Raw genomic sequence first — 13,186 nt, 5'->3', positions numbered from 1 at the left:
TCAGTCTTCCACCACAACGAATGGCGCCAGGGAGATTGGGACGTGCGCCCACTCTACAAATGGGACAACTGCGGCTGCATACGCCACTTGCCCACCACCAGGGCCCGGCCATACCTTGGTCTCTGTGCGCCGCGTAGTACCATCTTCTGATGTGACAATGGACACGTGGGAGGTGGGTGTGCCAGGGTCTTCCTCCACTGTCACGGTTTCCTCCAGCACCTCAGGCGCCTCCGGCATCGTGGCCAGTGAGACCTGGCTGCCCGGGCTCTGCTCCTGGGCAAGTGAGGGGCAGGTGTCGGTGGAGGACCCAGTGTTCACCTCTCTCTGGAGTGCAGATGCTCTTGCTGGCGTGGATGCCAGGAATGCCTTCATCCCCACCCCTGGAACCCACCCACCCTAAGGCCTGTCTCAGCCCCCGCTGGTGAGGACGGCAGCATGTCCCTGCCTCTGAATGCTGAGGCGCTGAAGCTGCCCTGTTGCCCTATCCCAAGGGGGTCCTTGGGGACTAGCCTCCAATTCCAGGACCTCCTGGGGCTGAGCTAGCAGATAAAGTCCCAGACCTCAATGGTGCAGTCTTGGGCAGCCCTGTCTGAGCTATAAGGACTGACTACCGCAGGCTCCTGGAGGATCAAGAAAGCCAGGTGGGACCCACGGGATGCTCTCCTGACTTTGCTCACTGTCGCTAGCTGGGCCCTCCAGGTGTCCTGGGCCTCCTCCCTGCCCCACCTCAGGAACCTTGAGTGCAGAGGCCTTGGGGTGGCAGATTCAGTACTGCTCACCAGCTCCCTGTGGTTACGCCCAGGCTCCTACCATCCCCAAAGGCAGTTAGACGCCCTCGCAGGACAGAAATACCCAGCTCCCAGAATGCCCTGTGCACTCAGAGCACCAAAATACCCTCACTCCTTCCGGCCCAGCCACTCTTAGGGTGTTTGGTGGGTAAGGCCTGGCTCTACCTCACTTAGTGCCGCCTCCCACCAAGACCCTAGGTGTCACATCAGAGCCCAAAGTGAGTGCGTTCAGACCAAGACCTGGCTTGTCCTTGACAAGCACACTGGTGTCCCCTCCCTGTACAACCCCCCAGATCTCCCTCAGCCCTCAGTTCTCAGACACCTGCCTCATTCTCAACCTGTACCCACCCTGCCCCTGCCTTGCTATCGTCCCTGCAGGGGATGACCATGATAGAATTTTAGGCAAGACAACTCTGGACAGAGGTCTTTCTAAGGCCCAGACTTGCCAGTGAGGAAACTGAGGCTCAAAGAGGACAGGCCAGCCGGACGCAGAGCTAGGCCAGATCCCTGTTGTGCTGAGTGGCACAGGGACTGAGAGTATACCCTTGGGCCACTGACCACATGGATCCTCCATACAGTGCCAGCATCCCAGGATCAGCATCTGGCCAGGACAAATAGGGGCTGAAACCCAAGCTGCGGGGGCTGGCAATTGAGAACACATTCCCGGACAGCCAGGGCTGGGTCAGCAGGAGGACAGGCTCTGCTCTGTGGCCCAGGCCCCATGCCTTGCAGGACGGGTCCCCTGCCTGGGCCCCAGGCCCCTGAAGCCAGTACACAGAGCTGAAGCCCAGGGAAGGCCAGGAGCCTCACCCACGTCTGCCCGGCATCAGAGCCCTACTCCGCTCTTGTCCCTGGGCCTCAGAGGTATTCAGGGCAAGGTGGCCAGGTATGCTTTCAAGGTCTGCCTCCCGAGGTCCTCGGGGTATAACAGCTCCCCGGGTTGGGGTCCTGTCCTGAAGAAATATTTGACCTTCTCAGCTGCTCTTAATGTTGAGATTCTGGGCCCCTTCAACCTCTTCAGGGGTCCAGGGAGGGGCCTGCACCAACATGTTAGGACAGGCACATCCCTAGGGCTCTGGTGACATAGAAAGAAAAAGCTGTAGAATATGCACCCCCATCCCCTCCAAGCAGAAGACAACACATATTTTATAAAAGGTAAACTGAGGCCTGAAAGAGGGGAGAAGATCTACCCAGATCTTCACAAACTGCTAACAGGAATTTCAGGCACTCATACAGAAGTCAGTTTTGCAAAGCCTCTTAGCCACACCTCATCCCTCATGGGCCACAGCCTTGGCTGTAAACTTCTCAGTCTTAGGATGCAGGTGAAGTGCCTGTTGGAGACTTGGCTAGAAAGGAGAAGCACTGTTCCCTGGGAAAGAGAAGGAAACTGAGGCCCAGAGTGGGGACATGCTGATGGGCTGCCAGGCACGGTGGCCTGGGCTCTTCGAAGACACTGGGGAGCTAGGACAGCTCTGGAGCAGAAGGTTCAGACGCAGCCAGTCTTTGCTGGGGCCTTGGCTGGCCCATTTTTATTTGGCAACTGCAGGAGCAAATGTGTAGCAGGCACTGAACTCTCTCTGCTAGGACCTAAGGTGGGACGGTTGAGGGGCAGGCATGGAAGGGCCTCAGGCCTCATTGTGGTGGCTACAAGTGCAGGGAAGCAGAGAAAAGCAAGACTGACATGAGGGGACCAGGATCTTACCCAGAACACTGCCAGTGGGATATGGCCTCTCAGTAGGTTTGTGCATATTTGCATACCTTAACGCTATCAGAGAAGGGTCCCTACTCTCTGGCTGGGCGGGGAGGACAGGGAGCACTTCTCAGACCCCAGTGCTACTCTGTAGCCCAGCTTATTTTTCTCACTCTGGCCTGTGGTGAGCTTCTGATACAGTGTACAGTGCAGGAAGATGAGGGAATGGGGTGTCCAGAAGAGCCAGGGCCCCTAAGAAGGCCGGGCAACCCTGCAGCATCACCCACCAACACCCAGCCAGGGCAGCCCAGCAGCGGGATCCCAAGGCACCAAGAACCCCTGCTGGTAAATGACCTCAGGGAGCTAAAAATGGGCGATGACTTCACCAAGGCAGGCAGGCAGAAGCATGAGTCAGCGGGTGATCACTGAAAGGCCTGGCCCCCATTACATACGCCTGGGCACACACATGCAGACAGGGACCTGGACACATACATGTGCATGTACCTGGTCCTTCTAACAGGGATACGTGTATGCGTGAGCACCCAGCCTGGCTCACAGGCCTGAGCACAGCACTCTGCTCTAATGAAACCCAGTGCACAGTGCCCACCGTTTGCAGAGGCACTGCACATATGCACACATCCCCATCACCTCCTCCTGTCTTCCACCACATGTCCGGACTCCCTCAACCAACACCTATGTGTCCACGATGGGGGTCTCAGAGATGGCAGCACATGCGGGAACTGAGGCCTGGGGTTGGGAGAGGCACAAGATCGAGTCTCAGCTTAGGCCTCTGCAACATCTTTAGGGTGGGGATATGGGATCATGGGCTGACGACTAGCACAAGCACAATTGGCACTTAACAGAGACAGTTGACCAGGGTGCGTGGATACTCGTCTGGCTTCAAGGCCCTGCTCTAGGGCCCAATGTCCCATGTATACCTACCCAGGCTGACCCCTGGCCCAGTAGCCCCAGGTCCCCCCAGACCCCAAACATGAACATGAGCCTGAACAAACTACCCCAACACGCTCCCACTTCCCAAATCCTGCCAAGTCCTGTCAACTATTGTCACCCTTTCCCCAGCCCCCGCCTCATCCTTGCCACTCTCACTGAGACCACTGTCCAACCTCCCATCACCCACCTCCAGGGCCCAAATCTATCCTATAGTACTCCCATCCATGGTTCACCTGGTCCATGGTCCACAGGTCCAGCCCAGAAAGGGGCTGATGCCCAGGCCTGGGGTTTCCCATGAGCTTCCTTGAACTTATGGCAGATGCCTAGTCCAGGACTCAGAGTAGGGGCTGAAGTGGCCGGTATCCCAGAAAAGTGGACCCAACCATTCACCACTGCTCTCAAGAGGGTCCCGGGTGGCACAGAGCTGAGTAGGGCAAGAGGGCCCAGGCCCTGTCACACACCAGGATTCAGCTTCTTCATACAGAAACAGGAAGGACCCAGGTGTCAAGGCCGTGGAGCACGTAGAACTGTGCCATTCCACCTTTGTGGCCAGATGTAGGACAATGCACTGAGGAGCCACCACTTGGGCAAAAGCCTACAACAGCTTCTGGGGTGAATGTGGCAGAGGGAGGGGACAGAGAAAAGCAGCGAAGTCGTAATGGGGAGCAAGCTAGACTGAGGTCCCAGAGGCATGGATCTACCTGTACCGCCTGCACTTGACAGATGAGCACCCATGGTCTGTATCATGAAGAACAAACCTCAGGGCAGGTATCCCACCCTATCCATACCCTGCTGACAAACACAGGGGATGGGTTAAGGTGGGATCTCACATCTGGCTCCCATAACCCTCCAGGGGCCAGGCTCCCAGAGGGCACAAGATGGCTACTGATAGATGAATGAATGGAGTGGTGGAGGAGTGACGGCCCCCTTCCCATCAGTATGGCCATCTCGGATGGACTCAAGGACAAGCCAGGCTGGCATCTCCCATCAGGGAATAAGCCCTTGGCTACCACAGACGCCCTCTCCCTTAGTGCCCATGGCCTGGTCCTGGCAGATGGGAGCTCACCCCTTCACAGCAGCAGTCCCCCTGCCAAGGCACAGCATCACGCTGAGTGGCAGCAAGGCCAACAGGTAATGGGTGACCAGCAGACTGGGGGAAGAGGCTTGTGGGGGACAGAAAGCAGAGCTGGCTGTCACCGGCCCTAACTTCCCCAAGCCCAGCCCACATCCATCAACCACATTGTAGCCCAAATTCCCTCAACTTCTCCAATGGCACCTCCATCTCTGGGGTAGTCAGTGGTCAGACCATGGGGACAACACCACTGATGAACATCAGGCAGAGACCTGGCTGTCCCAGGAGGCAGGTGTGTGGGAGACCTACCTCCCAGCACAGGAGGTGCAGGCGGTTGCTCCTCCACTCTTTCTGGGCCTGTTACAGGACCCCTGCCCTCTCTGGGAAAGAGTACAGGCTTCCCACCTGTCTCCCTGCACCCCAGTACTGGAAGGCCGCCCGAGATTTCCTCAGAGACCCCCCTCAGGCCTCCGCAGGTGAGCAGGGCAGTCCTTCACCCCACCCCTCACGTGCGCTGCCGCGGCAGACAGCGCTTCCATTAAAGCTCCCTCAGGAAGCTCCTTCGCAGGTCCCCAAAGTCGGAGCGCGCGCTGGGGCTTTGGAGGGGAGGGGGTGCCTAGTGAGGCCCCGGGGGCAGAACTAGCCGGGCTTCCCCTCTCAGGACTTGGCCACCCTCCTGCACAGAGGGGGCTGCTCCAGAAGGCTCTTACCCCTCACCCCTGTCGCCAGCACCTGTCTTGGGCGCTGGGTTAGGGGTGCCCCACCCGGTGCCGCTCCGCTCCCCGCGCAGGGTCGCACCTCCCGGGGCCCCCGCGGCCCCACCCGGTGCACAGCCCCCGGCAGCGCGCTCACCACAGCCCCACCCGGGCCCGACGCGCCAGCCGGCAGCGCAGACAATAGCCGCCTCCGGCCGGCGGCTCCGCGGAACAAAAGCGGGTCCTCCCGGGAAGGCCGGCGCCCCGCCCTCCGCCGGTAGCCAGGACAGGGCTCCCCTCTCCCAGGACCCAGTTCCTTCCAACCTGTCTGAGTTCGGCCGGCATCGGGCCGGCTGGGGGGCGCGGGCCCGAGGGGGCGGTGTCGGTGTCGGTGTCGGTGGCGGCGGCGGCGGCTGGACCTGGCTCGGCTGCGGCGCCGCGGCCGCTCGGGATCGGGTTCCGCGGACTCGCTCCCCGCGGGGGCGGATCTGGCCGCGATCACTGCGAGCAACCAATGGGCCCCGGCCGCGCCCAGGCGGGGCGGAGCGGGGCGGGGGCCGGTGGGTGGGACAGGAGGGAGCAGAGCTCCGCAATCAGCGCGAGCCAGGGTCGCCCCTATGCCCCCTGCAGCTTATCTGGGCTCCTTATCCTTCTCCTGCTCCCGCCCCCAACGGAGGTGACATTTTTTCCCCGCCGAGTCCCCCTTCCCGGGCCTCAGTTTGTCCTCAGTAAAAGAGGTCACAAGTCCCTCCCCTTGTACAGTTGGGAAAACAGTTCTTGCAGTGCAGAAGCCAGTCGGCCACAGATAAAGTGCAAGGCCACCCTCGATGACACAAGTTGTTCATTGTGGCTGCGACTCAGTTTCCCATTGCTGTGGAATGGAGGCCGATGAGAGCAGTTACCGCGATGACCGCGCTGCAAAATCTCTCAGATCTGGCTTCTGTCCCTTGCCCAATCCCCAGCAAGGCACCCCCTAAGTAAGTGTCCCCACAGAGCTCAACCTGGACCTGGCAAACAGACCTGCGCTGACTCACTTTTGCTTGGGTTTTCTGTCAAGATACAGAGGCCCAGGGTCCCTCCACCCTCTGGAGTGTCAGAGCAGATCAAAGGAGAGGGCACCTTTTGCTGGGCAAAAGATTGTGTAGCCAGCAGGCCTCAGACCCTCTCTCCTCTATGCTTTTGATCTACTGGGAAGTGGTGGCAGGGGTGTTCAGAGTGGATAGTTAGTTAATCAGGGCCTCTTCTACCAAGGTGCACTCCGGCTCTCAACAGCCCTGTGTGAAAGTGCAGCTACACCTGGGGCTCAGCTGGAGGGAAATATAGACAAGAGAAAGGCTGGACTGGGCCACCTCTTGCATCATACCCCACAAAGACAAGCCAATGGCTCTTGCATCATGAACAAGGTAACTAGGCTCTGAGATGAATGGAGCTGGAGCCAGCCCAGGGAGGTTCAGTTGGTTGGGCAAGAGAGGAGGCCCAGGCCAGGCCTCCTGCCTCCTACCTGTTTCTCCACAGACCCCACTCAGAACACTGAGCCAACCCAGGGGCCACTTTTCTTCCACAGCATGCCTCTATCTAGGCCATGCAGCCAGCATGCTCGAGCACTCTGGCTAGGTCCCTAAAGCAAACACACACACACACACACACACACACACACACACACACACACCCCACCCCACCCCCCCCCCAGTCCTGTTCCACCCAGGTGTCTGGCTGGAGGAACCTTTCCTGCTGGAGAATGAAGGGCAGGCAACTGGGCTGTGGAGTAGTCTTAGGGCGGGGGGAGCAGGGCACAGCAGCGGTAACTCCTAGCGGTAACTCACTGGGAGGGGGGCCCTCTCAATCCCCTAGCCCCAGCCACCTGCCTTGCCACTTTCCCCAGCTTTGCAGAGCCTGGCTCTGACCCTGAGGACCAGCTCCAGGTAGCCCTCTGGCTCAGCAAATAGGTCACCAAGCACCTCCTGCTGAAATGGGTCTGGAAAGCAGGTTTGGCATCGAAGCTGCCAAGCTTGGTCAGCTGGATGTGGCCCCACCTCCCCTAACATTCCCCATCAGCCTTGCCAACCTACTATTGCCCTGGGAACACATACTCTTTCCCATCTCAGCCTGAGAAAACCATCTCCTCCCAAGAGACAGAAAACTGAAGGCAGGCTGGGAAGGCCTTGAGTGGAGAGGGGTGGTGGCCTGAGGTTTTCCCTCCACAGCCCCCAGGAGGCCAAGACAGCTCCAGGCCATGCAAACATCTTCCCTCGGGGGCATTGACCCTTGCTAGTGCCCTCTGGGCTAGAGCCCCGAGCCTCTTCTGGCCTGGGAGGGCTAGATAAGAGTGCCTGGTGCCTGAGGGGTAGCCTCAGGGTCACTGACTGCCACTGTCTCCATGTGGCCCAGCCAAGCTGTTCTGTTCCCCCTCAAGTTTGGAGGTACAGGCCTCACCTTTGGAGGGCTCAGCAGGACCAGAAAAGGAAGGGTGTGCATGTCCTGGTGGACAAACCAGAAGGGCTCTGGCTGCCCAGTTTAGAAGAGCAATGCTGATGTTCTGCCTAGGGAGCGGATCCAGAAATCTGAGGAACTCACTGGGAGGGGGGCCCTCTTGGATCATTGTGAGGAGTCTAGGAGATTCAGCAGGCCTCTGCTCCCAGGCATCTGAGTTGTTGGTGAGGAAGGACCACAGTGGGATGCCTGCAGGATGGACCCCCACATAGGAGACCTCCTCCCTGGCCCTCCCCAGCTCCTAGGACAGCTCCACCCTACCTCTCCCCTGCCCTGTGCCTCAGTCCATAACAGGAACCAAAATAATCTCACCAAACTCTAGGCTTCCCACATTTCCTCGTCCTGCCCTTACTGCCCCAAGTCAGGTGCTTTTGTCCCTTGTCCACAGGTTAGGCACTGGGACACAGTGGATGGTGGGAAGAGGCCAGGTGGTCTGACTCTGAAGCATGCACCCCAATGTTAGAATTCTCAAGGCCTGGCCATAGAGCAGGCAGGGCTCCACACCTTCTGGGGCTGAGCAGTGGCCTGAGACCAGTGTAAGGGCAATAGCCAGTGGGGAAACTGAGCTCCCAGGTTACCCTCTGAGCTGTAGACGGAGCCTGGGGCCTTGCTTGAGCCTTCCCATTAATGTGTGCTATGAAGAACAACATGGCAGGGAGATTCCAGGGCTGGCAAACCCTCTGTCACCATGCTGATCACTAAGCTGCCCAGAACAGACCCTGCCTGTGCCCTGGTGGCTTGAGTAGAGAGTGATGTTTTGAGGGTCAAGTTACGTCCTGCCCGTTCGTCATATGGTGGCTTGCACACCCAATTGGGACTTCTGGTCCCTTTGAGATCCCACTTTCCTCCTCCCCAGAGGCCCTAGGAGGTCTTGCAATAAACCAATGCATGCAGGCTTGTGGCCCACTAGGGCCCCTTAATTGTTTTCCCACTTGGCACTTTTATCCCTCCTGAGTCACTGGGCTATTACCTGCAAGACCAGCTGTTGCCAGGCCATCGGCAGGGGCTGCCCACTGCCCACACCACCACTGCCCACACCAGGCTGCTGGGCACGCTCCAGCTGTAGGGCAACATGGCGCCGCTCCTGCTCCAGTGCCCGTGTCAGTCGCTCGAAGCGGGCCTCCTGTTCCTTCACTGAGGCCAGGATGCTGGCAGCTGAGTGCATGTCGCAGTCCTCCATGACTAGGACGCCTGCTGGCTGCAGGCAAAGCAGAGCAAAGTCAGGGTAGGGCCAGGGCAGAGGCTTGGAGAGGCCATCATGGGCCCCCTGCCTGCCCACTCACAAATCATACGATTCACTCTTAGACTGGAGCATTCAGCTCTCTGGAGAAAAGCTGCATTGATTAAATTCTAAATTAAAAGCCATTAATCTGAGGCTGGCCAGAAGCAGCTGGCTCCCTCCCTGAGGGGCGTGGGTCTCTGACCTGGCTCCCCTGCTTCTTGGCAGGCCCAGCAGAACCACAGACCATGGCAGGGGGGTGGGAGGTGGGTCCCAGAGCCCCCTGGGAAGGGAAGGGGCAGAAGAGCTGGTATGACCAGCACTCAGACCTTCCAGACCCTCTGCTGCCCACAGTACATACCAGTTCACTCCAATCTCATGGGGCCAACCCAGTGGGATGCCTGCAGGATGGACCCCCACATAGGAGACCTCCTCCTTGGCCCTCCCCAGCTCCTAGGACAGCTCCACCCCACCTCTCCCCTGCCCTGTGCCTCAGTCCATAACAGGAACCAAAATAGTCTCACTGAGGTGGACACTGGGGCCCAGGGAGGGTGGGGGACCCATCCATAGCCACACAGCTGGTGTGGCCAGTGGGCAGGGAATAAGATGCTGGTCCATAGCAGCCGGGTACCTGAGATACCTAGGCAGACACAGGGGTGACGTGGGTCTACAGACGAGGTCTGGCCTCCACTCACAGCCACACTAGCTGGAACGGGGGTGGTGTCTATCCACATGGCAGAGTGAAAACTGAGTACAGCCTGGTTGCAATTCTGTGCCTGGAAGTGGCCCATGTCACCCGATCCAGAGGCAGGTTGAGGGCAGGGGCCCAGGCTCCCCAGGCCCGGTGTGCTGGGAGGGTCAGGCCTGCCTGGGCCCCAGTCCAGCACTGTTCCTGAAGGCTCCAGGGTAGCGGGTGGAGGCAGTTGGGGCTTGGCAGCTGCAATGACGAGCCAGCATTTTTCCTTACCACTTGCTCCCTGGCTCCTAGGCAAGAAGCAGGAGGAGTATGCGGAGCTCAGGCCCAGCTGCATGGGTCTCAGTGTATTGCACAGTGCCCAGTGCTGCTCAGGGTCTCCTTCTGGCCCGACCCACATCACACTACTGAGGCTGCCTTTGCTGGCCCCCTCACCCCTGCACCGACTGAGGGCCTAAACTTAGAGACACAGCACAGTGGGTAATACCCTTGAAGGGCCAGCTCTGTGGGGCAGAGCCATCAGCAAGGACAGAGACCCAAGGAGGAAGGGTCAGTGCTGGACTTGACCACACTAGTGCTGGCTGAGCCAGGGACACTGTTGAGGGGCATGTTGAGGGAAAAGGACACTGCAGAGTCGAGTCCACTGTGACAACTGGCGAAACCGAGGCCCAAAGAGCATAAGAGGCCAGCATAGGTCCCAGAAACTGCTCATTTCCCCAGCTCCTGTCACAAAATAAAACTGCCAGCATAACCTAGAAGAGGGGCAGTGAGATCAGCATGCCTGGAAGAATGAACTGAACTACTGGGAGAGGCCATGGCCATTACTGGGGGTAGGGATCAGTGGGTGAGATGCAGACCAAGTCCTCTGATCAGCAGGTAATAAGGTACAAATAGTATGGCATGTACATGGCCATGAGCACGCAGGCCCTTGTGCACAGCCACTGCTGTCTGTACACGGATTCCAGACACACCTGCACATGGCGGCCACCAGGCCTTGTGTACAGATGGACTAAACCTGGCTGCCCTAGGTGGGCATGGTGGAGCCTTCCTCCCTGGAGGGCAGCACATGGCAGGGTGGGCGGTAGAGCAGATCAGCCCTCAGTGAGCCTTGATTGTAGCAGGGTAGTCTCATGGCCCTGGACAACACAGTTGAGACCAGGGCTGCACATGTGAGAGGAAGGTATGCCCTGGGAGGTGACAATCAAGACTCACAGGAAGCTGTTGCCCTCATAGCCAGGATGTAACTTTCCTTCTTCCTTGTGCAGAGATGTGGATTCCTGACTGACCTCAGGCTTCCTCTCCTTCAACCCAGCAGGACCAGGCCTGCACTGCAGACTCAGGGGACAGCAGGTAAGGGGACAGCCTTAACTTTCAGCTTCCCTGGGCCCTCCAGCATGCCCCAGCTCTAGGGTCCAAGGAGCCCCCTGAAGGGGGCCGCTCACTCTGGCTGGGAGCTGGCCAGGGGCCCAGAATTCTGAGGCTATAATGAGGTGGTGGCCAAACCCCACAGTGACCTTTCCATTGCCCAGTTCTCTCAGCTGGAGCTAAATGACTGTGTCCCTCAGGCGATACCCCCAACACCAGCCAGTTTGAGGGTAGAGTACCCCAAAGGTGCTCAAAAGGGAGCAGAGCCCCTGGGTGCTAGGCCCATGCCTTCTGCTCCAGCTGGAGGGTGCACCCCTCTGTCTGCTCATGGGTCAGGGCACCAAACCATGCAGGCTGCAGCCTTGACACCTTGGTGGCCTCAAGGGCATCCCTGGGATGCACAGGAGGCAGAATGCTGGCCAAGGGCATCCAAGAAGCAGGGAAGATCCGGGCCCACTTCCCCGACTTGGGAGTTTCCCCAGGTCCCAGGTGCACAGGAGCACATGTGGGCTCAGGTGACCCAGACTAGCACCCCAGATTGCAACTTTTCTGATGGTAACTCAAAACACTATTTTTTAAATTAAAACAATACATATGTGATGACATGAAAGGCAAAATGTGCATGACTTTTAAGATCGACCATGGGATTTCAAAGACATCTTTCCCAGCCAGGACTTGGGGTGGGGCCCTGATCTTGGTAGAGTTGGGCACCAGACTCACTTCTGCTGAGACCTGGGAGGGTGTGGGGCAGGCAGGGAATTGCCACACTGTGGGACATCAGCTGACCCTCACTCTCCTCCTTGGCTGATGCCACTACAGCCTTCGTTTACCTTGGAAGGGTTTTAAACTGCCTGTAGAGCAGACCCCTCACAACTCCCACCAGGACCCCAGCCATCAGCTTCACAAGTTCTTGGTGGAGGCTGCTTCTTACCACACACAACCACCAGCCCACGGAGGTGATTTAGCAAGAAGACAGGAACAAACATGCAGTCCAAAGACAGTTTTGCCTATCTCAGGCCAGGAGTGGAGGTGGTCAACCTGGGGAAAGCCTGTCCAGGCCTGGGCACCCCAGCAATGACCTCAGGTAAATGGATTGGTGGGTGGGTGGAGGGATGGAAGGACAGAAGGATAGATGCAACGAGTGAATAGATGTGTGGACTGCAGGATGAGTAGCTGTGTGAGAGGATGAGGGTAGATGGGCGGGTGGATGTGTGGATAGGTGGGAATATAGGCCGTATGTGAGTGGATAAAAGGATGGCTGGAGGAATGAATGAATGGACAGTTGGGTGCCTGATTGCGTGGGAAGGTGGGCAAGAATGAGACTCTGAAACACCGCTTGGAGGAGGGAGCCCTGTCCCTGAGTCCTCTGGGGCACAGCTGTGGCCAATACTCTCCCTCAGAAAAGTGAAGCCACCATCAGAGGAACTAGGGGAAGATGCTGATCCTTCCCCCAAAACCTAAGCGCACACTTGATGTCTTTCTGCTGACCCAGACATTCCTCTTCACAGGGAGTCCAGCCAAATCCTGTTCCGGAAAACCAAATTATGAGGCCCAAGTCCAATCTGGGTTTAGGAATTAGAGGAATTTCCTAAGGGTCAGGCTGGCAGGGGGAGGCAGGCAAGAGGCCTGCGCTCCAGTCCTGATCCCTTACTGGCCATCTGTCAGCACACTCCCGCTGCCACTGTCTCCCATGAGGGGAGAGAGGGGACTGTCTTCGGTCGAACTTCCTTCCACACCCCTGCCCTCTTACCCATCTGGATGGGGAGGAAGTGGTGCCAGCAGGAGCAGAAGAGCAGAATCGTGGTCTGGTAGTGCCAAAGCCCATTTTGCTTAGAAGGACATTGTGTCCCCACCTTGGCGCTTGCCAGCATGGAGATTTGCTCCCTGCACCTCTGGCTAGGCCTCGTGGGGACCTATCTTTACTCTGTTACCCCTACTGTGGTCAGATGCTGCCCACAGCCACAGGGATAGCTTCTGGTCAGGCCATAAGGACTCGCATTGTACCAAGGCTGGGGACAGGGAAGGAACGGGGGGCCTGAGGCATGGGGTTCACAAAGGGTGGAGTCCTTATCCGTCTGTCTGTGCCAGACAGGACCACAGGATCACTAGTAGTCGGTGCAAGGGGTGGAAGGAGGCTGGTCTCAATCTTAAAGCACCAGCGGAAATCGCCAAGGAAAGATAATCCAGCTCAAATTTGTGAGAATGAAACATCAAAAAAAAAA

At 58.2% G+C, this 13,186-nt stretch overlaps 1 protein-coding gene across 13 annotated transcripts in view; it reads right to left on the bottom strand.

Moving 5' to 3' along the window:
* ARVCF (ARVCF delta catenin family member) overlaps positions 1-13,186 on the bottom strand; it is a 50,158-nt gene that overhangs the window by 12,162 nt on the left and 24,810 nt on the right. For 10 of the 13 annotated variants that reach the window (XR_005654949.1, XR_005654950.1, XM_039872867.1 and 7 more), the window contains exons 3-4: positions 8,657-8,884; positions 115-273 (exon numbers count right to left, since the gene is read on the bottom strand). Coding sequence is in view for 11 of the 13 variants with exons in the window: in XM_039872867.1 (XP_039728801.1) it covers positions 115-273; positions 8,657-8,866 (369 nt within the window). In the remaining 2 variants the exon portion in view is untranslated. Of the gene's footprint in view, positions 1-114; positions 274-5,520; positions 5,683-8,656; positions 8,885-13,186 lie in introns of those variants that run through there. The other 3 variants (XM_039872864.1, XM_039872865.1, XM_039872866.1) reach the window with 2 other exon arrangements.

This window comes from Pteropus medius, unplaced genomic scaffold (assembly GCF_902729225.1).
Source record: "Pteropus medius unplaced genomic scaffold, Ma_sr-lr_union100, whole genome shotgun sequence".
Taxonomy (NCBI): Eukaryota; Metazoa; Chordata; class Mammalia; order Chiroptera; family Pteropodidae; genus Pteropus; species Pteropus medius.
Note: the sequence above shows the minus strand (reverse complement) of the source record. Positions and strands in the feature narration are given on the sequence as shown.